The 20,624-nt window shown below is 37.5% G+C and overlaps 1 protein-coding gene across 4 annotated transcripts in view; it reads right to left on the bottom strand.

The window, feature by feature from the left end:
* The window catches only part of SERPINB7 (serpin family B member 7), a 51,130-nt gene that overhangs the window by 17,249 nt on the left and 13,257 nt on the right, over positions 1 to 20,624 (bottom strand). For 2 of the 4 annotated variants that reach the window (XM_079109395.1, XM_079109398.1), the window contains exons 1-2: positions 6,701 to 6,813; positions 1,593 to 1,778 (exon numbers count right to left, since the gene is read on the bottom strand). In XM_079109395.1, coding sequence (XP_078965521.1) covers positions 1,593 to 1,760 — 168 coding nt within the window. In that variant the 5' untranslated portion in view covers positions 1,761 to 1,778; positions 6,701 to 6,813. Of the gene's footprint in view, positions 1 to 1,592; positions 1,779 to 6,452; positions 6,474 to 6,700; positions 6,814 to 20,624 lie in introns of those variants that run through there. The other 2 variants (XM_079109397.1, XM_079109396.1) reach the window with 2 other exon arrangements.

The raw sequence follows: 20,624 nt of genomic DNA, 5'->3' as shown, positions 1-20,624 counted from the left end.
CAGAATCTTGATCATGTTTCTGTAAAACAACAAAGGTGTGGGTTTCCTTAAAGTTGTCAGATGTGTTTATTTGATCACTTCTCTACTTTGAGAGGGTAGACTTGAGAAAGGGAGGATCATTCTGATACTGGGGTAATAAAATTTGTAGGGGACCCATTAAACCAGCCAGGGTCACCATTAGTGTCTCTGTGAAGGTTTCCAAGTAAAGGACAGCAGACACATAATAAACAATATCACCCCATAGACTAGGGGAAAGTGAGACCACTCAGAAGGAGGTATGAAAACTTTAAAAGGCTCTAATTTTCCACCTTAGTCTTAATAGGCTACAGAGAATTGGAACCTACTTTAATTTCCACTTCCTCTTAATCTGGAATGATAATACAAGAAAGGTGAACTTAAAACAGATTAGTTATTTAAAATTCAGAAGTAAGGTCTCTGCAGACATCACAGTGGCAGTCTGTAATATCCCCTGGGGGCCCCTTATCCCCAGTTCTGCTACTGTGGAACATGAAGAACATCAGCCATCTTCCTCATCTTGCCTTGGTCAGACACATGGATTTTCAATGCCTTAAGAGATATGGTCATCATCTCTTCCTAATGGATGGAAACAATAAATTCAGGGTAGAATGTGTTTAAGTTCTCTGGGTCTCTGTTTTATGGCTAGGCTCATAGTGACTGTGACTCCAAGAGAGTCGGCAACTTGTCATTAGGACAGGAAGGTTCAACAAGGACCTTACTCCTCCATGGAATTATTTATTTTTCACTACACCAAGGGAGGAAATAAAAACATGAATCTGTATAAGTTGGACCATGTCATTACAATTGTTTCATTCTTATGGCTTCATGACATCCGTCTTAGAAAATAAATGAAGTTTGCCTCTCAGTACTCCCAAAATTACAAGGGAAGTTTGCAACTGGAAGTCATTCCTGTCAATCATCCAGTTGAAAAAGGAAAGGGAAACAGTTGTCCAACTTGTATCTACCGACCTTGAACATAAGTGGTCCCTTTGTCCCTTTTTTTTTTTTTTCCCTAAAATGAGGGATCAGGAGTAGGAAGGTCCAACTTTCTGACCTTTGAAACAGTTCAGGGAGAAACATGAGAACACAAAGAAAGCTATATTAGGTTTTCACTTAATATTATCTTGATTAAACTAAAATGGCTTTGTAAATTATATAAATAAAATTGTAAAACATAATTTGACTGATGTCTGCTCTTCAGAATTTTAAACCTTTACTCATCACCTTCTAAAAAGAATCTAATAATTAATGTGAAGGAATAGGAAAAGAACCAGGGCCGTGGTTCTGGGAGCATACTTGCTGCCTTCTGGCTCAAAAATAAGGTTGGGCTTGCAGGTGGCTGGGGGTATAGCTCCATGGTAAAGCTCTCACCTTTGATTCACAAGGCCCTGGGTTCCATCTGCAGCACCTAAAAAAATAATGCTGCAAACTGCAGAGGGTTCCTGGAGAAGTGTGAAGATGTGACACCCTGTACTCTCACAATGTCCTGCATCGATGTGGGGATAATTGTGGTGAGATATTCTCTTGGGGAAAACAATCTGTCCCAATGATTAATTGCAAAAGCCAAGACTGACCTTATCAATTTGCTGTGCACAGTCCCCTTGAGCGCCCAAACGGACCAGGCTCAGGGCAGTGAAGATGCTCAGAAAGGACAAGAACACATTTTCATTTCCCTGATTGTTGTCCATCTCTCTGAACAGGTCAAAGCCAAATTCTGCATTTGCTGCAGCAAGGGAGGCCATTGTGAAATGGAGTGCAGCCTAGGAGACAAGGAAATTCAATGAGTTCAGAGCACATTTTCTACGAACATTGAGATCTTCATATACATTAGTTGATTAAATTCAAAGCTTCATCTCATCAGACTTAAGTGCAATAATCAAAAAGCTTATAATAGAAAGCAAAATTTCCTTTGACTCAACATTCTTGTTACCAATACTCTAAAACTCTGTCATCAGGCGACAATATCATGACACACTCATTTTTCCCACATTGGTATTCTTCAGCGCAGCATTTCTACCTGTGCTGTCCTATTTCCGTATGCAGGGAATATTCCTGATTCTTTTGAGGGGGCATTTCTGCCCTCAAATAGCCTGGTGACACATGAGCACTTCTACCCTTTGAGTACCTGTGGTTTCAAGTTCCAAGCAGATGCTTTCAGGGATCACAATCTCTCACTGTGTTTACTGAAAGAGTGAAATTTCTGTTTCAACATTAGATTCTTCCATAGTCTAGCCAAGGTGCTAAAGCCTTTGCTTTCTAAACCATCTGTAACTGAATAAAGTGTTGAAATTTGGAGGTTAAAACAACACTTCCTTATCTTTTCTCTCCATTATGGCCTCCATACATATTGTTAGAGCAATCATTCATTATGATTTTTCCAGGACCATCTTCATTTAAAGTATTACACATTCTTAATCTCATAAGTGTATTTATTCTTTGAAGACAATTTTCTGACTCTTATTGAAAAACGTGGTGACTGTAGTATCTATTAAGGACATAAAATGTTCCAAAACACAGATCTATCAGTTGGTAGAAAACCAAGGCTGCAGTAGAAAATTAGAGTTGAAAATAAAAATCAGATTATCTTCGAATTCTGGGTAGTGTTGTTTCTGAAATGTAGGCGACTGCCACCCCTGTGACATTTTCAGGAATCTGTGTTGGTATTTCTTTGAACAACTCAATGATCTTTTTTTTTTTTTTTTTTTTTTTTTTTTTTTTCTTTTTTTCCCCTGCAGTGCTGGGGATTGAACCCAGAGCCTCGTGCTTGCAAGGCAAGTACTCTACCAACTGAGCTATCTCCCCAGCCCCTCCCACAGTTTGGGTTGTCTCAGACTAAATGAACTTTTGTGGATGCTCTAAATTATTCCCTTTGAATATTCCATGATATTACATCTAGTGACAGGTTCCAAGAATCATAACTCCTTAGGAAGCCCAATCCTACTCTCAATCTTGCTGTTTGAAGTTGTGAGACTTGAATCAAGTCTTTAATTTCTCTGCACTTCTAAGATGCACCTCATCTCATGAGTGATCTGTTTACAGGATCTAACATAGCTATGCTCAACAGAATATCATACATTTCTCTACCTTTCACCCCATGAGAGGAGCATACCATAAGAGCAGGTATCTAATGGGGGGAAGTATGGTGTGGGAGAAAAAAGGGGGAAGATAGATGGCATCTAAAAAATGGAATGTTCTAGAATTGCCATTGTGTTGACTTGGTTGCAGTCACAAATAATGCCTTTAAAGTTATAGGTGATATTATAGTAATTTTTTATTTTTATCAAATGAGACCTTGAGTTTTAAAAAAATTGAACAATACCTATTCTAGCAGTAGACATTCAATGAATCAAATCTGATAAGATGGCAACAACATAATCAATCCTAAAAGACAACAAATGAGATTTTCTGGAAAGAGCATTCCTGAGGAATTTATACTGTAGGTTTTAGAATGCCAAGCCCAGAGAACATCATCAACGCAAGAGACCATAAATAATGGTTTCTTAGGGTTAAATTCATCTATTTGTGATTCATTGTACATCCCATTCCTCGGTTACACTCCAGGATAATAAGGTATGAACATCATACATACCACATACCCTTTATTTCAAGAAAGATCATCTACATCTTCCAAAAGTTATCCAGGGCTGGGAGCAGTTCAGTGGTAGAGTGCTCTTCTGGCACACATGAAGTACTGGGTTTAATCCCCCAGCACCACCAAAAAGTCAAAAGAAAATAAAAATTATCCAGAAAAATATTAAATTGATTTAATTTCTAATGGAAGTACCCCAGGGTGAAGAACCGTGACAGCCGTCGTTCATGCAACAGGAGAAACCTTGCAGCAAAGGAGGGGAGGAAAATGAAAGCTGGAGGCACAGCCAGCTGCACCCGCAGGACCTATGTTCAGGGATTCTAATCATATTTTAGATGTTAAAAAAAAAAAAAAATGAGTATTGTGCTGGGCGCAGTTGCACACTCCTATAATCCTAGGGACTCAGGAGTCTAAGGCAGGAGGATTCCAAGTTCAAACTCAGGTTTGGCAACTTATGGAGGCCCTAAGCAACTCAGCAAGGCCCTGTCTCTAGTAAAATACAAAATAAGGCCTGGGGATGTGGCTCGTGGTTAAGCGGCCCTGGGTACAATCCCTGGTGTCAAAAAAAAAATAATAATAATAATAATAATAATAATAAAGAGCATTCCTTCTTAAAAATGAAAAAATAAGCTTGATGTTAACAAATATACAATTAAATTTATGAAAATGAAACAAACAATGATTTTTATATTAAATTAAGTAGTCACGATAATATCATTTCTTGCAAGGGGAAATTGTACGCTAAATTCTCTCCCTTCTAAAGAATTTCCAAGACTTTGTGCTGATTGCTGAAAATCAGGGGCAGTACTAAATGAAATGAATCATTCTTAGAAAATAATTTCCAAGGCAAAAATCCCAATAATCTTTTCCAAATATTGACTGTGAAAATTATGTTTGGTTGAGGGTTGTAGGTCTATTTCAACACACGGAAGTAATGTGGGTAAGATCCTTTAAAATAAGACCTGAAAGATTTTAATGACCCTGTATGCAGACCTGCTTGCACAGTCCAATGGGGGTCTGCAAACTACCTGGTACCATACCCAAAGTGCATTTTTCCTTGCTAAAATCCCAATTCTTCTTGTGGATTTACAAGTTCTGTCTTACCACTTTATTCCTTGTAGAATAAAAGCACTTTCCTATTTTTCAACATTATTTTCCAACTACTTTCAAAGCAATAATCATAGACATTCAAGTTTGAAGCTTTCAGTCATCCTTGTACCTTACCACAAAACTGTCATCATACTGAAGAGAAGAAAAGCAACACAAGGATTTGTTCATTCAAGAAACAGGGTATATAATTTTCTTGGCTAGGTTAATCTTATGGCAGAGGAATCAGAGTAGATAAAAAAAATAATAATTACAGGAAACCAAGAGCCAAGACATTCCTAGACACTTATAAATTCTCAAGTAATAACTTTTAGAGTGACAGATAGCACTAAATATGATGTACTTAAACACCCTTGTTCAGACATGTTCATGAATGCTGAAAATAAATCCCAAAAATGTGTTCTTCTTCCCATAATTATTTTTATTATCTTCCTTTATGCAGGTGCACTATAGTTTCTAAAAATGAAAATAAGACCCTTTCCTCTTTATCTGAGAGCAAGTCTGAGTCCCTGTGGCAAGCAGACAATTCTATGTCCCAAGTTTCCATCAGGATGACAGAATCAAGGTTAGCATGGGACCAAAACTGTGATTTTCCTTCCTCCCTTAATTACTTTCACAGGAACTTAAAAACAAATAAATAAAGCACCAACAAAAAATAAACTAAATTCAGAAAGCTTCAAAGCAAAGCAGTACCAAATTACTGGGGGGGGGGGGGGGGTTAAATAACTAAGACTACTAAAAAGAAAATAGATTACATTAAAGTTGCAGAAGATGCCACCCTGTAGGCCATTGTGCAGACAGAGCAATGAGGAGATTCTTTTTAAATCATAAGAGAACTTGGCTTTAAGAAGCTAATTTTTCAAGCACTGAAACATACAATATTTTGAGGTTTCTTGTATAAATATCTTTTAATATACAACTAGGTAATTAATTTAGAATTTTCAAGTTAATACAAATTAGCAAATACTCATGAATGTTCTTACATCCTAAATGTAGACATGAGGCCCTAAAACCCCATGGCAGACTGAGACTTACTTGATTACTTACATATATTTCAATCCAAGAACTTTTTTACTCTTTACCCCTGGAGTCAACATGCTATTGATGTTAAAATAACAAAAATAGACATATGTTCACTGATGCATTGTTTTAAAAGTCTAATTAAAAAACAAGAAAAATAATTTTTAAATAAGGTGTAAGAAAACCAGAAACAAAATAAATTCAATAGACATAAAATTATAATGACGATATTTCATGAACCTAGACTTATTACATCTAATTGATAAATTATCTGCATTAAATGCTTGTTAAAATATTACCTAATCTTAGGATAATTTTGGCTGTACACAGAAAATTAATCATAGTTCATGCTGCATTATTGGAAAACAAGTCTTCATTTACCAAATTGAAATAAATACATTAGAAGGGAATGAATAACTATTGAACATGCTTAGTTTTTCTTATCAATAAGTCAAAGACAATGCTATAAAAATAGTTGCAACTCTACAAAAGTATTTTCAAATCTTTCCACAAATTCAAATTTTGATAAATGTCTCATCAGATGAGTAACTCATTACACTATTAAATAGAGTTCAATTCTATTCTCAAAAATTAGTATATTCCAACATGTAGTGCCTTAAATAGGAACACTAGAAATACAGAATCTGGATTGTACTAATGCTCTATCTATCTATTTAGAGGTGGGACAAAGTTCTCCACTGGAACTGATCCCCTGTACCGTGGTGTATGCTAGTCTCCAGGTCACCGCAGGCCGTAAAGAAGAGAAGCGAACAGGATAAGATGGTTTGATAGTTTGATGAGTTTAATGTCTCAGATACAGAGAAGCAGCCAAGATTCACTCATTTCTCCTCTCTCTCTCTCTCTCTCTCTCTCTCTCTCTCTCTCTCTCTCTCTCTCTCTCTCTCTCTCCCTCCTGCCTCCCTCTTTACCTGGTCAGATTTAAGGGTGAACTTTGGAACTATTTACCTTACTGTCTTCATAGAGGAGGTTGGCAGCTGGTTGGGCGAGTCTGAAAGAGTTCCCTGCACATCTTTGAAATATAAAGCCTCTGACTCAGACACTCCCTGCTTGCTTTTGTGATGACCACGATAGGTTTAAATAACGCCATTAAAATGAAATTATGTTCAGGCCCTTTATGGAATGAACTAAAAGAGGTTTATAGAGTACTCGTTACAGCTGCAATTCAAAATAGTCAAAACATATTTTGAACAAATGAATGAACTTTTAGTATGAAATTGTATTTAATCTGATATTTAACATTGCATGGTATATTTTTTTTTTTTGTTTAGTATATTGGCCATCTTTCTAATATAAACTGTGAGAAAGCAATTCTGATTTAATGGAAGAGATGCTGAAAGAGTCAAGATTAATGCCATCCATTATTAGCGTGTAAAACTGAGGGAAAGATCGGTGAATTGTGCTCATAGAATTCTGGCCCCATGGGTTCAGTTCCAAAGCCATCTATGGGAAACATGAAGAAAGATGGACTCTCAGAGCGTGGGTTTCTGGTTAGAATCTGTTCTTGCTCACTAGGTCAATTTTTTTTCCTAGCCCCCTCAGGCTGATTCTCTAGGCTAACAAGGTGGAGACCTGTTTGCTGTAGTAGAGAAAGGAAGTGGTCCTAGTATTTCTGTGTAGTATATGCAGTTATCCCTATGCTAGGCATGGCTGGAAATTCAATCACTGATTTTTCTTATTGCTATTTGTTTGATCCATCCCCCCTCCAGTTTTGGTATAGAACAAGAGACACAACAGAGTCCCTCCTTTGAGATTCACATTCTACAAGCAGCAAGTTCACCATTACAAAGGAGTACAGGTGCAATCCTAGAGATGTGAAGAAAGCAAAGATCTGGAGAACAGCATGCACATTTCCTCATCCATAAAGCAAGAATTCAGATCAATCACATTTCATTAAATATATACATAATATATATTTGATATATATATTAGAGGAGCAATATCATCTTTAGTGTTTGACATTACCTTACACATTATTCCTACAAGCATTTGCCCCCATAGTTTTCATTTTAATTGTATGGATTACTGTTAAAATTTAATATCTTGATCATCAGAAGCTCTCTACTGTCAAAGAGCTAGATGTGTTTTTAATATATTGAACACTTGGAGGAAATATCTAGCTCCATAAGAAGAGGATTACATTAGTGATAGAAGGATAGAAAAATAACAACACAAGAAAAATGAGATGATGGCATCATGATTAACTACAGGGAAAATAGATTATACTCTGAAGCATTTACCACAGTACACTTGATTTCAGCAGAGGCACTGCTGGGGATTGAAAACAGGGGTGCTTTACCACTGAGCTTCTTTCCCAGTCCTTTTTGTTGTTTATTTTGACAGAGGGTCATGCTAAGTTGCTGAGGGTGGCCTGAAACTTGCCATTCTCCTGCCTCAGCCTCCTAGATCACTGGGATTATAGATGTGCACCATTGTACACAGCTCATGGTATACTCTGGATAAAATTCTCTTCATTGTAATAATTTAAAAGTTGAACGTTGAGCTAAACAAAACTTATGATGTATTTCTCCAGGGAGATTAGGAGGAGATTGGGGGGGGGGGGGGGGGTGGAACAAAGTTTTGAAGTAGTGTATCATCTTTCCGTGAAAGTAAGTTTATAGATAGTCTTCAAAAGTCAAAGCACAAAAAAAAAAAAAAAAAAAAAAAATCAACATTAGTTTGCTGTTTAGACATCAGGAGGAAAATATAGGAAGTAGCATCAAAAGCATTTGATCATGTTGTTCCTACTAAGTGGAAAGCAGAGTGGGAGTGGGAGGTGAAGGGCCAGCAGAGACTGTTGATTGACATGGTAAGCTTTGTGATCTCAAGCAGATTCCTCATCACTTAGATCATATGTAAACTAGAAGTAAAACAATGAACAAATTACAAGATCTAGGATTAAATCTCAACTTAGTTACTCTAATTGCGTGATCTAGAACAAGTAACTTAATTTCTCTGTGCTTCTTTTTTTTATTCACAAAATAAGAATTCAGATCAATATTCATTATATGGATAATCAACAACCTGGCACTTGTGGTAGGATAGATCCTCAACAATGTTTCTACCTCTTCTCTACCACCACTTTGCCCTTGCCATATATATATTATATATCATTACTATGCATGTAACATTAAAAAAATTTTGGTCACTTCAGTCATTCTCATGTAGTACTTTATGTTCCAAAATCTCGGTTTTGCCCCTAAAATCCCTCTGATATGGTGCTTCGGTCCTCTCAGGAAAATAATACAATGGTTTCTACTAGGACTTTAATCATAGGTGGACTGGGTGAGATTAGGCAGTTGGGAGTGAAAGCTCAGAGCTAACAGCTGGGAGAAGAAAAGACCGGCTGTGTGGACAATGGTGTGTGGAGGAAAGGGTGAGGGTCACTAGCTTGTCCCAGATTTCCTGGGACCTTCTGGATTTAGCAACCTGGAACTCTCTCAGTCCTGGTTGGATGTTCATGGGGACTCACCTCCTCCCTTCAGGTACTGCTTCCAGAACTCTCTCAAGACCTGCTTATCTAATGCACCCACCCATGCTCCACGCCAGGACACAATGGGTCAACTCTCACCAGAAGGCATTTCTGCCACCAAATTTGCCATCATCTGCTCACTGGTGCCTGATATTTCTATGATAAGAGACTTGGACTCCCATTCCGTTGACAGCAGTGAGTTTGAGCAACCAAATAAATCAAAAAAGGAACAGAAACCAAAGAAATCAACCCCAAAGAATACACAGAGCATGATTCCTTTATGAAAAGATCAAGTCAAGCAAAAGCGTATTTTTCAGAATACTTCTATGGGTGGACACACCGTGCTAAAGGGATGATCACCATCCCTTTAGTGCAGGGGGTTCTTTAGGTTATGAATACAAAAGGGAGCTTCAGGGGTTCTGGCAATGTTCTGCTACATTGCATGCACATATTGAGTACATTTTTATGTAAATGAGCTATATTTTGTAATATTTAAAAATTCGGTGAGAAACAAAGACATCACATGCCTCAGAGACAGGGCCATGGCACATTGAATACCACTGATAATTGATCTAATCCTGAGAACAAGTTTTGATGAAAGATGGGCTGGGATCCTGAACCAAGAGCAAATAAGTGAGAATCAAATGCTGGGAAGACTGATAGATATGGTTCATGGCAGGGAGCAGGGATCACACACTCCTCCTGCAGCCCCCAAACCCAAGCAGATTTGCTAGTGGTGATATAGGCTGGCCCATCAGAAGAGGAATTCCTTCAAGGAAACAACCTGAAGACATTTCAGGTCTCTGCGTGGGATCACTGGTCATCTACAGCTTTCTTCAGATTCAGTAGTGAACCTAAGTCCCAACTACAACAGCAGCCAGGGACAGCATATTTGCATAGCAACAATGTATTCACACCAGCATCCTGATGCACACAAGCAGCGATGAGAATCTGATCCTCTTTCTCTAAGTTCTCACTCCCAATGTTTCCACACTACCGTGGTCTATTTGGTCCTAAATGTTTTCCATATGTCCTTAGGTGACAAAGTAGGGCTGATATACCATTATTTAGTGAACCAAAGTAAGGATATCTTAACAAAATTTTGTTCTAAAAACCTCAGAATTAGGTTTCAACATCTTTCCATAAGTGCAGTCTGCACCCAGCCCAGGTACCTGCTTATTGATGTTTGAACCTCTCTTCTGAGATTGTTTCCCTGTGACTCAGAGCACAGAACTGTCTCTGAAGAAGCTTACATGCATTTAGTTTTCCACCAGGTTTCAAAATAGCATCTGACTAAGGCAGTCATTATGTGGTTCATTCAGCTGGTATATGATCAGATTTGAAGAGGTAATTTTCCTATCTCTATTCTTTATAGTGACAATGGTTTTAATGTAACCATGCAAACAAATCAAGGACCAACAGTATTTATCAATCTGTCTCAAAACATATCCCTCAGTAAGAAGATGCATCATTTGACTGAAACAGACATGAAAAGACTAAAGCTAAACCGAAGTGACAGCTGCAACTCTTTGTGTTTTGTATCCAACTGTATTGCAATTTGTCATTGATCTCGTAGCCCAAGATTTTTCACCCTAATCTTGTGCAAATTTGCCTGACAAAATAGCCTTAAATAAAATGTATACAACATACTTATCATTCCTTTGGACCCCTAATTGGCTTCTATTTGTACTGTTTTCCATCCTTTCCTGCTCCCTCTTCTTCCCAGTTTGCCTGGATTGGAATTTTCCAGAGTGCATCTGTTGGGTTCGTTATCTCATTTGGCCTCTCCAGATGCCTACCTGAACTCAGCAGCTTCAGATAGCAGCTGAAACTCTGAGTGTTCATTCATTCCTGTCTCCCTGCCAGCCTCTCCCTTATGACCTGGCAATGGAAAGCCACAACTGCACCACCCAGTTCCTCCCTGCAGTAATGCAGGCTTGGGTTCACTGAGGTGGTTTTGCCCCATGAAAAGTGGCCAGGGGTAGGGAAAGGTAGATTGGAACCATCGATTGCTTATGCCTTTCCCATCAGAAGGCACTGCACAGGGGCAGCAGCACATCCCAGTTGTGGTTTTAGTATCATCACAGTGTCATGCTGTATATTGTACCCATCTTCACCTGCTGTACACAAAAAGGTTTACAATCCTGGTTTTTCCAGCTGAATGTTTTCCAAAGTACAATGTTTACCAAAATGACTATTCCTGTGTTGTGCAAAACTGTTGGAATTAGAAGGTACCATCAACTTACAGTTGCTTGGCTATTGATTTTTTCTGCTTTTCTTCCTTCCCATGAAGAAGGAGACCTTGCTAGATTTTCTAAAATCAAATAGAGTAGTTACTCTTCACCTCTGTGATGGTTGGTGAATAGAGAAGAATAAAGTAACAGATCATTCCTGAAACTAATTTTTGACTTAGCCCTTGCTTTCTGATGGAGAAAGTTGTTGTTGACATGGAAAATATAAGCATAAAATGAATTTCCTCTTTTCTGTATCCTTACTCTCATGATAACTGACCTGAGTGAGCTGAAACACTTTTAATCCCATTTCCTACCTATTGTAGAGGTAAAGTATTTTCAGGTGGTGAAATTGTTGGCAGGTTACAAGCAAGGGATCCAAATGACACACAAACTGGATAATCCTCCTGGAATTACTCAGTCAACCATAATTAAAGACTACTCATCATTGTTTTCTTCTCCACTTTAACTCAGAAATTCCTCCCACTACTGTCTGCAACAGTTTATTTACAACTAGCCAATCCCAAAGTGACTTAAGTCCAAGAAGGAAACAGCCATGGGAACTGGTGTGTCATGTCAATTCTCCCTTGCCATTCAATGATAACCCAAATTCCCATAGACCTGTCCAGTTCACAGTACCGATGAGGTCACGCTGAATTGTAATAACCTGATTTACTGTCTCTTTTACTCATTTACTTACCAAGAGCTGAAGCCACTAGGGGTTTTGAACCCAAGGAAACCAGTCTGCCCATCAGCTTCAGCTATCACATGGGTCTTCCATGGTTCTCTTTGTCCACTTTGACTGCTCATCCATTTTCTCAGTCTTCAGGCAGCACCAGTGTCTCTGCCAATAATATGATCTCCTCACGCCCTGTGGGTGCCTTCTCACAGGGTCAGCACCAACACACGCTCATACGGAGAACTGAGAAGCTCTTACCACACTTTGATGCCAGGCACCTAGCAGAGATGCTTACTGTACCTGAGTCTTCTGGAACTTGTCATCTAAACAGTTCCTTTGGCTGATGCTTATCTTTGGGACCAGATGAATAACAGACATTCTTCTGTGCTTTTCGTTCACCCACTGTACACAGTTACCCACACATAAAGGTCCTTTCTGTAGGTTCCTTGTCTCAGGTAAAAATTGTTACAAATGACACTTTGGGGGATAATCAAGCCATCCTATGACCCAAATATGTTTTAATTTCCTCTATTATTACCACTGAATTTTCTATCTTTCAAATTTTATCTGAAGTATATCCTCCTGTTACTATTTCCAAATGAATCACTATCCATACCTTCTCTTTAAGTGCATATGACTACAGAATGATCACTGTTTCCAAGAAAAGGCTGGTAATAAGGTAAACTGCTCCATCTGGATCCAAAGTGATTCTCTTCTCCCAAACTAGAGAGTCATTTTATACAGATTTAGGGGAAGGTACAGCCTTCTCATAGTCATCTTCGGGCTAACTTCACAAGAAAAGAGATGATATTTCCATGTAACTTTGATATTGTGACTGCCAATCTTAGAAAGTTTTTATTCATAGTAGTTTTATAGTTACTTAAATTATTTTTTCATATTTTTAAGATTGAAGAAGGAATAGCTCAAATTCAACACTTGGGTGCCCATTATGGTAAAGTTATACTCTAGGTACTAGAAAGCAAACTCATTCAGGCCAGAAATCAAGGCTTTCTTCTCTTTCTGCCCCCATGTGTACTTTGATGAATGAATAAAATATATTGAATTAATGGAATGACCCAGGGAAAAATGAAATAAGTATTGGAAAAGAAAGTCAAGCAAGTGCAATCACTGAGGAAGAAATCATGAATTAGAAGTGAGAATCTTAATGAGCTGGCATTTGAATCTAGATGTTGAGAAATGAAGATGAAAAGCATTCAGGGGAGAAAACAGAATGAGCAAAAGCCTATGGGAGTCAATGTGCATGAGTTTTGTGTGTCGACAGCACTTCAGGCTCTGCTGACTGGATGGTTAATGATGTCATTAACAGGGAGAGAAAATTCATCAGGAGGAGTATGCATGATGGAGGGAGGAAAATAATTTGATGTGCTTTGAATAGAGCAAGTTCAAGATGCCCATAGGACATCTGGTTGAAAATTCAAGTTTGCATATGAAAGAAGTGGTTAGTGATATGTAGATGAGTCTTTGATACACAGATGGTTAAAACAATGGATGGGTGAGACTCCAAGACAATGGATATGGAACAAAAAGAAGAAAAAACAGATTGGGAAAAACCTTTGAGAAATTCTTGAAGAATAACCATAATAATGATTCAAAGTCTAAAGGAAACTTAGAATGACTAGTCAACTAATTGTGACTAGGAATTAAATATTTCTGGGATCCAAGTAGCATGGTTATGTGACATAGGTGCAGTAGAAGTTGGCAGACCAAGAACAGGGCAGAGAAAATGAATGGTTAGTCTGTGAACTATGAAAGCAGATGTGATAGTGAGAGTGTAGTTGCAATGGTGGACCATGAAGTCCAGATTAGACGCAGCATAATAAAGAGAAAACTTATCCTGAGAGATTGTTTCAGGACCATGGACATCAGCCCATCAGGCTCCCACCCCAAACTGTTGTAACTGATGAGCATTGTAAATCTTTACAGGATCAGAAGGGAAGCTAAGAGGCTTGATGTACTATAAGATTTTGGACACCATTGCACTGGAATACAAGACATTAAGCATATTTAAGAGGAATGTGGAGTATACAAAGGACAGTAAGATATGACCATGGGCAAAGAACTCAGAATTTCAAATGTGGACCAGAATTTCAAATGTGGACCATTTTTTCAAAGATAACAAACTAGATAGTAGAAGGCATCACAATGTGAAATTCAAGCCTGGGGGGAACAAAAAGGGAAAAAAAGACAAGATCCAGAAGACAAAAACCCTTAAAGATTGTGCAGGGATAATTGAGTTGGGCAGCTGGTCACAACCAAGACTGGAAAGAAGGAATCAATGTAGATGTTTAGAGCTTTAAAGGAAGAATGGCAGTAAAAACTGATTTTAAAAAAATTGAAAATGATGATGGAGAATCAGAAGGAAGCTCTTGTTTGCTCTTGGCCTGAGTTAAGGGACACAAGGGAGAGGAGCAGTTTCTACTTGAGAGGCATTTGGGGAAAGCACAAGGGATAAATTCAAGATTACATGAGACATTAGGAGAGGAAGATGTGGACTCTGGTTGGACTACAATTAGGCTGGGAGTATAAAAACTCTCTGGTGATGGAATACTGATGGAAAGGGCATGATACCAAGTGCTAGATTTAGAGTGGTACTCTAGAAAGGGAAATGACCTGAGTGGGATGGTTTTTCCAAACTAAGGAAAATTTCCTGAACATCCTAAAATATTTCAGCCTATGCAATGGAAGCTGATGTCATTTATGTTTTATTTGTTTGTTTAATATTTTGTTTGCTTGTTCCAAATTTCAGGTTGAAATTTTAAATAAACTGTGTTTACTATATCTAATCCTTCCAATCTAAGTTATATATTTGAATAAAATCTTGTAGTGGCAAGTTCCAGGGCTTAATTGCATGTTGTATCATGGGAAATTCATTCTAAGGGATTGCTTGTTAGGTCTATTTTTATTTCTTGGTGTATTCTTTGTTGCTTTACTGTGGGCAGGGCACAAAATATTCAACTAATCTACATATCTTGTTTATGTGTTAATATTCACCCCATTCTCCTCTTGCTCTACTTCCCCTACCACCTTCTCTTCTACATGTGAAATGAACAACCTTGGCTTTCACTTGGCAGTAAATACTATGGTGTATTGTTCTTCTCAGACACTTAAATGCAGGCAACCTTTGAGATTTCCTCTAATCAATTATTGTCAGAATTCCAAATACCAATCCCAAGGCCTCCTTGATTTCCCCTTATATGTGCCTTGTCACATTGTTATGGTCACAACTAACAGAAAAATGAATGCTAAATTCCCAAAGAATTGAATCACTATTGTTGCTTATTAGTGACAATTTGTTTTAATTCTTTTAGTTCTATGATGTTTATGAACAGACTAATGCAGGAGTTTCCCAAATAAAATCCAATTCTAATTTCTTAAAAAGCAAATTAAAGTTCGCTTTCCACCTCAGAATTTCAACATCATGAAGGAAAGTAATAATTAGTTCCATTTGATTTGCTAAATTATGCTATCATCTGAATAATAATATCCTTCATGAAGAATAAATATTCTGAACTTCCAGATTAATTCCAGTGTTAAGTTTCAATATAAATGATGCATTTAGTTTATCTATAATCTTCTACTTTTCTTAACCTTTAAAGTACTGTTCTACTCAATGGTAACTTAAAAACCATGGTATTCCACTTTTGGAATAATTTTAAAATCTGTCCCTGCTGACTATAGAGTTTGAGGGAGATCACAAAGAAGTAAGAAGTAAAGGAAAAATATCCTCTCAATTGCTTGTTTGTTTATTTTAGACATACGTGACAGTAGAGTGCATTTTGACATTTTATACATCCATGGAGTACAACCCATTCCAATTAGGATCCCATTCTCATGGTAGTACATAATGTGGAGTTACACTGGTCACGTGTTCACATATGAGCAAAGGAAAGTTATGTCCAATTTATTCTACTGTCTTTACTGTTTCCAACCCCCCTCTTCATTCCCCTTTGTCTAATGCAATGAACTTCTTCCATCTAAATTTGTATATGAAATCCTTTTCTCTCCCTTGCTGAATTCATCTGTGAAACTAAGCAGAACCAATAAAGAAAAATCTTTGAGAATTGATGTAGGACAGTTTTAGGTTGGCTACTGGGCATTAAGAAAGCATTGAAAGGAGTGTTGTGAGTTCAAAGCCAGCCTTAACAATACAGAGAATACTACTTCACAACCAAGAAAGACTTATGTCAGTAATGTGAGACTAATTCAGTATTAGGAAGTTAATCAGTGTGATTCATTATATTAACAATCTGAAGAAAAGGAGATTGAGTAAACAGAATCCTCCCTTTATCTCACACAGACTTACCTGCAAAATCTGGAAAGAATGCTTGGACAGATTCTTTAAAATACTGAAAGTATTTAAATACTGTAAGTACTGAAAGTAGCTGTAAGTAACAGCTGATTCACCATGGAAGACCAGAATTCTAAGTACAACAAGACAATGAAGAGGGGTTTTTGGTTGCTGTTGCTGTTTATTTATTTGTTTGATCCCCGCTTAATACCATCCTAAACTTGTTCCAGTCCAAAACTTTGAGCTGAGCACTGGGAAACAGAGTATGATCCAGGAAAATCCCTGTTGTTCTGGCTCAAATAGCAAAGAGAGCTCCAAAACATTCTGTGATTAAGAGGGAAATCCCTCTGAAATATTTTCTCCCCACTTTCTCTGTTCTCACACTGTCTCCAAGTGACTCTGTGATGGGGCTGTCTTGGCTGCCATAGCAAGAATGACTGGAACCCTCAAGCTCATTCAACATAGAACCAGAAGTTAAGGGCACAATGTATAAGTAAAATTGTACCAAAAATTATAGATGACATGATCATATATGTGTAAATTAATTCCAAAGACAACAAGTCTGTCAGAAGTTTTCTACAACTAATAAGGAAGTGAGTTCATCAGGGTTTCAGGACACAAGGTCCACAGACAAAAGAATCAATTGCATTTCTATGAGTTATAATAAACAAATGGAAACTAAAATTGAAAACACAAAAGCATTTTCATGCACGAAGAGGGATGTGTATGTGTCTAACAAAACATATACAAGATCTATATGCTAAAAACCATAAAACCCTAAAAAAGAAAACAACATGATCTAAATAAATAGAGAAACATACTATGTTTGTACATTGGAAAACTCAACACATAAAGATGTTAATTCTCCCCTAATTTCTCTAAGTTTTAAAATAATTACTATGAAAATTCTAGCAGGATTTTTAATCAATAGAGACAAGATAATTCTAAAATTTAAGTGAAATAGAAAAGGAACTAAAATATCCAAAATAATGCTTAATAACAGGTTTGGAGGTATCATAGTATCCAATTTCAAGATTTAATAATCCAGACCTAGACACATAAATCACTATAACAGACTGAAGCCTGGAAGTAAATCCTCACAAATAGGCCAGTCTGTTTTTAACAAGTGTGCAAAGACAGTTTAGTGCAGAAAGGATTGTCTTTTCAACAAATGGTCTTGAAACAACTGTGTATACATACAGGAAAAAAGAACATCACATAATACCCAAAAAGTGAAAGGAAATGGATCATTGATATAAGCCTCACATATAAGACGTAAAACTATAAAATTTTTGAGAGAAAACATGGCAGAATATTTTTATAATCTAAACTAGGAGAGTTTTATAACATGACACCAAAATCATGACTCATAAAAGTAAAAAGATACACTGAGCTAAATTAAAATTTGAAAGATTTGCTCTGTGAGAGATGTTCATGAGAGAAGGAAAACGTCCATGTTGTTGGGAAATATTAACACCTCGCCAAAGAGGGCACGTAGATATGTCAAAGAAGCACATGAGGTTCTCAATTTCTTCAGCCATTAGTGAAATGCAAATCAAAACCACAAGGAAGCACCCTCAAGGGCCTATCAAAACAGCTAAAAATAAAAATACTGACTATAATAAGTGCTGATGAGGATGTGGACTAACAGACCTATGGAAAGTTAGACTATGATAGAGACGACATCTCAAATCAATGGAGCAAAGATGCACATTGAAATAAATTATGTACATATCTCATGCCATACACAGGAATAAACTATGACTATATTACCGATGTAAATGAGAAATAAAACCACACAACTACAAGGAAAAAAGAAGGCTCAGTTCCCCTTTAACTCTGGTGTATGAAGAAGTTTCTAATTATGGTTCAAAATCCAGAGCGATAACAAAAAGTTTGATTAATTTGACCAAAAATAAAAATTTGTATATGTCAAAAGCCACCAAAAACCAAGTCAAAAATATAACTGACAAGCTGGCAAAAATATTCACAACATACAAAACACACAACAATCTAATATTTTAAATATGCAAAGAACTCTTTAACTTGAGGGACAAAGTAACAAAAACTTGGTAGAAAATTGTAGAAAAATACAAACAATTAAAAAATATGTTAAAAAATCATCAAACACATAAAAATATTCAAATTCACTAATATGGTGGAATGTAAATTGAAGCATCATGTCTCACCTACCAAATGGGGAAAAACTGTAAATGTCATTGAAGCAACAGGTAAACAAGCATTCTCACATACTGCCCATGGGGTGAAAAAGCAATATTCATTGGAGCAAATCCAATTCCTGACAAAGTTACACTTCTGACCAAGCAATTCCAATTCTGGGATTCTGAAGGTATACTCCCAATATGAAAACACCTGTACACAAGATTGTTCACTACAGCATTGTTGATAATTGTCAAGACCACATGTCTACATATAGGAAGCAGCTGAATAATCTGTGAAGCAGCCACACAATGGGGTACAGGCAGCAAGAGGGAAGGATGAGGAAGGAAATTCTAATACAGAGTGATTTTTTTTCAGAATATAATACATGAAATAACAAAACTCTTCAAGTAGCTGTGGTCCACTACCTTTCGGGAAAGAAAGTAATGTAAGAAAATGCAAATCTACTTAGCTGTGCAAAAAAGGAGGCAATAATCAAGCAATAAATATGAATCATTTTAATATATATGCAAATATAATCAAATTCACCTATCCATCAATCTACATATCTACCCTTCTATATCTGTAATATATTGTATCTATAACTTTTTTATAATATTAGATTGATAGAATAAAGTAAATATCCATGAGTTCATACTGAAATAAATAGATAAATTAATTAAAAATAAGGGAGAAGTGACCACTGGCTTTCACAGAGAGATCCCACTTAAATGTAAAAGAGAGGGAAATATAAAATTGGCAAAAGTAAAATACCAATAATGAAATACCTAAAAATTTTTTGCAGGCAAAATCCACTGATATATACTAAAAGTAGTGACCAAAAGTTTGAGGAGAAGCTGAATACTAGCATAGTCTCAAATATCTCCTTCACACACACAGTAATTGACCGCAAAGGCAAAAATAATAATAATTTACAGCAAAGAAACCTGAAGACACTACCATAACCAAGTGGTCAAGATCAATACCCCACTAATAAGAAATATTGATATCATGAACCCTAGGAGATTATGCACACAATACCATTGTCATAGTATTCTTGCCCAAAATACATAAGCTCTTTCCGACCATAACAAAACATCAGATAAGCCCTCAGCATGGGGAGTGGGGTTGTATAAATAACTAACCAATAGCTTTCAAACATATCAAATTCATGGCAGAAAAGAGAAGATTAAGGAAATAGACTGAAGGAAACCAAGGAGAATCAGACAACTGCAATGTGGGCCATGAGTTCAGAGTCCAGAATGGCAAAGAGAAGAGCTGAGAGGCAGAGACACTGGGACAGGAGGGGCTTAGCACAGCTCTGAGCAGAGAAGCGGGGCAGTAGGTGGATGCACTCAATGCTTGAGGTATGTTCAGCAGAATTCGCTCGTGGATTGGATAGGGAATGTAAAGTCAGAGTAGAAGAATCTCCTCAAGTGTCTTTGGACTGAGTAACAAGGTAGATGCCTTGGGTTGTACTGAGGAGGAAAATGAGAGCGAATCAAAGTTCTCTTTTGATGACGTCAAGCTAGAGTAGCCTATGATTTATCTAGACACTTTGTCAGATAAGAGTTATACACAGTCCAAACAAGAGGTCAGGGCTGGAGATGTGAACGTGGCAATCACCATATAGATCATTGCAAACCCAGGCACTAAATGAGATCACGTAGAAAGAGAAACACAGGGCAGAGAGTAGAGGGCCTGGGGTGCTCCAGCCTAGCGGAGATAAAGAGGCAAAGCCAGTAGAAGATACTGCAAAGGAGTGACGGGGCCAAGGAACCAGAAGCCCCAGAGCCAAGGGGAAGGTGTGTGAAGCAGGAGTGCCAGCCGACACAGATGATGGGGGCGGGGGTCTCCTGGAAACGAGGAGAGGCCAGGGAGCCCACCATGTGGGGGCCACTGTGACTTTAATAAACCTGTGCAAGGGAGCTGTGGGCACTGCAGGCTGAAGAGCTGCTCCAGGGGAGGAGGGGAGCAGAGGAGGCAGAGTCACACACAGCTCTCTCTGGGAGTTTGGAAGA

This window comes from Sciurus vulgaris, assembly GCF_902686455.1.
Source record: "Sciurus vulgaris genome assembly, chromosome: 13".
NCBI classification, from domain to species: Eukaryota; Metazoa; Chordata; class Mammalia; order Rodentia; family Sciuridae; genus Sciurus; species Sciurus vulgaris.
Note: the sequence above shows the minus strand (reverse complement) of the source record. Positions and strands in the feature narration are given on the sequence as shown.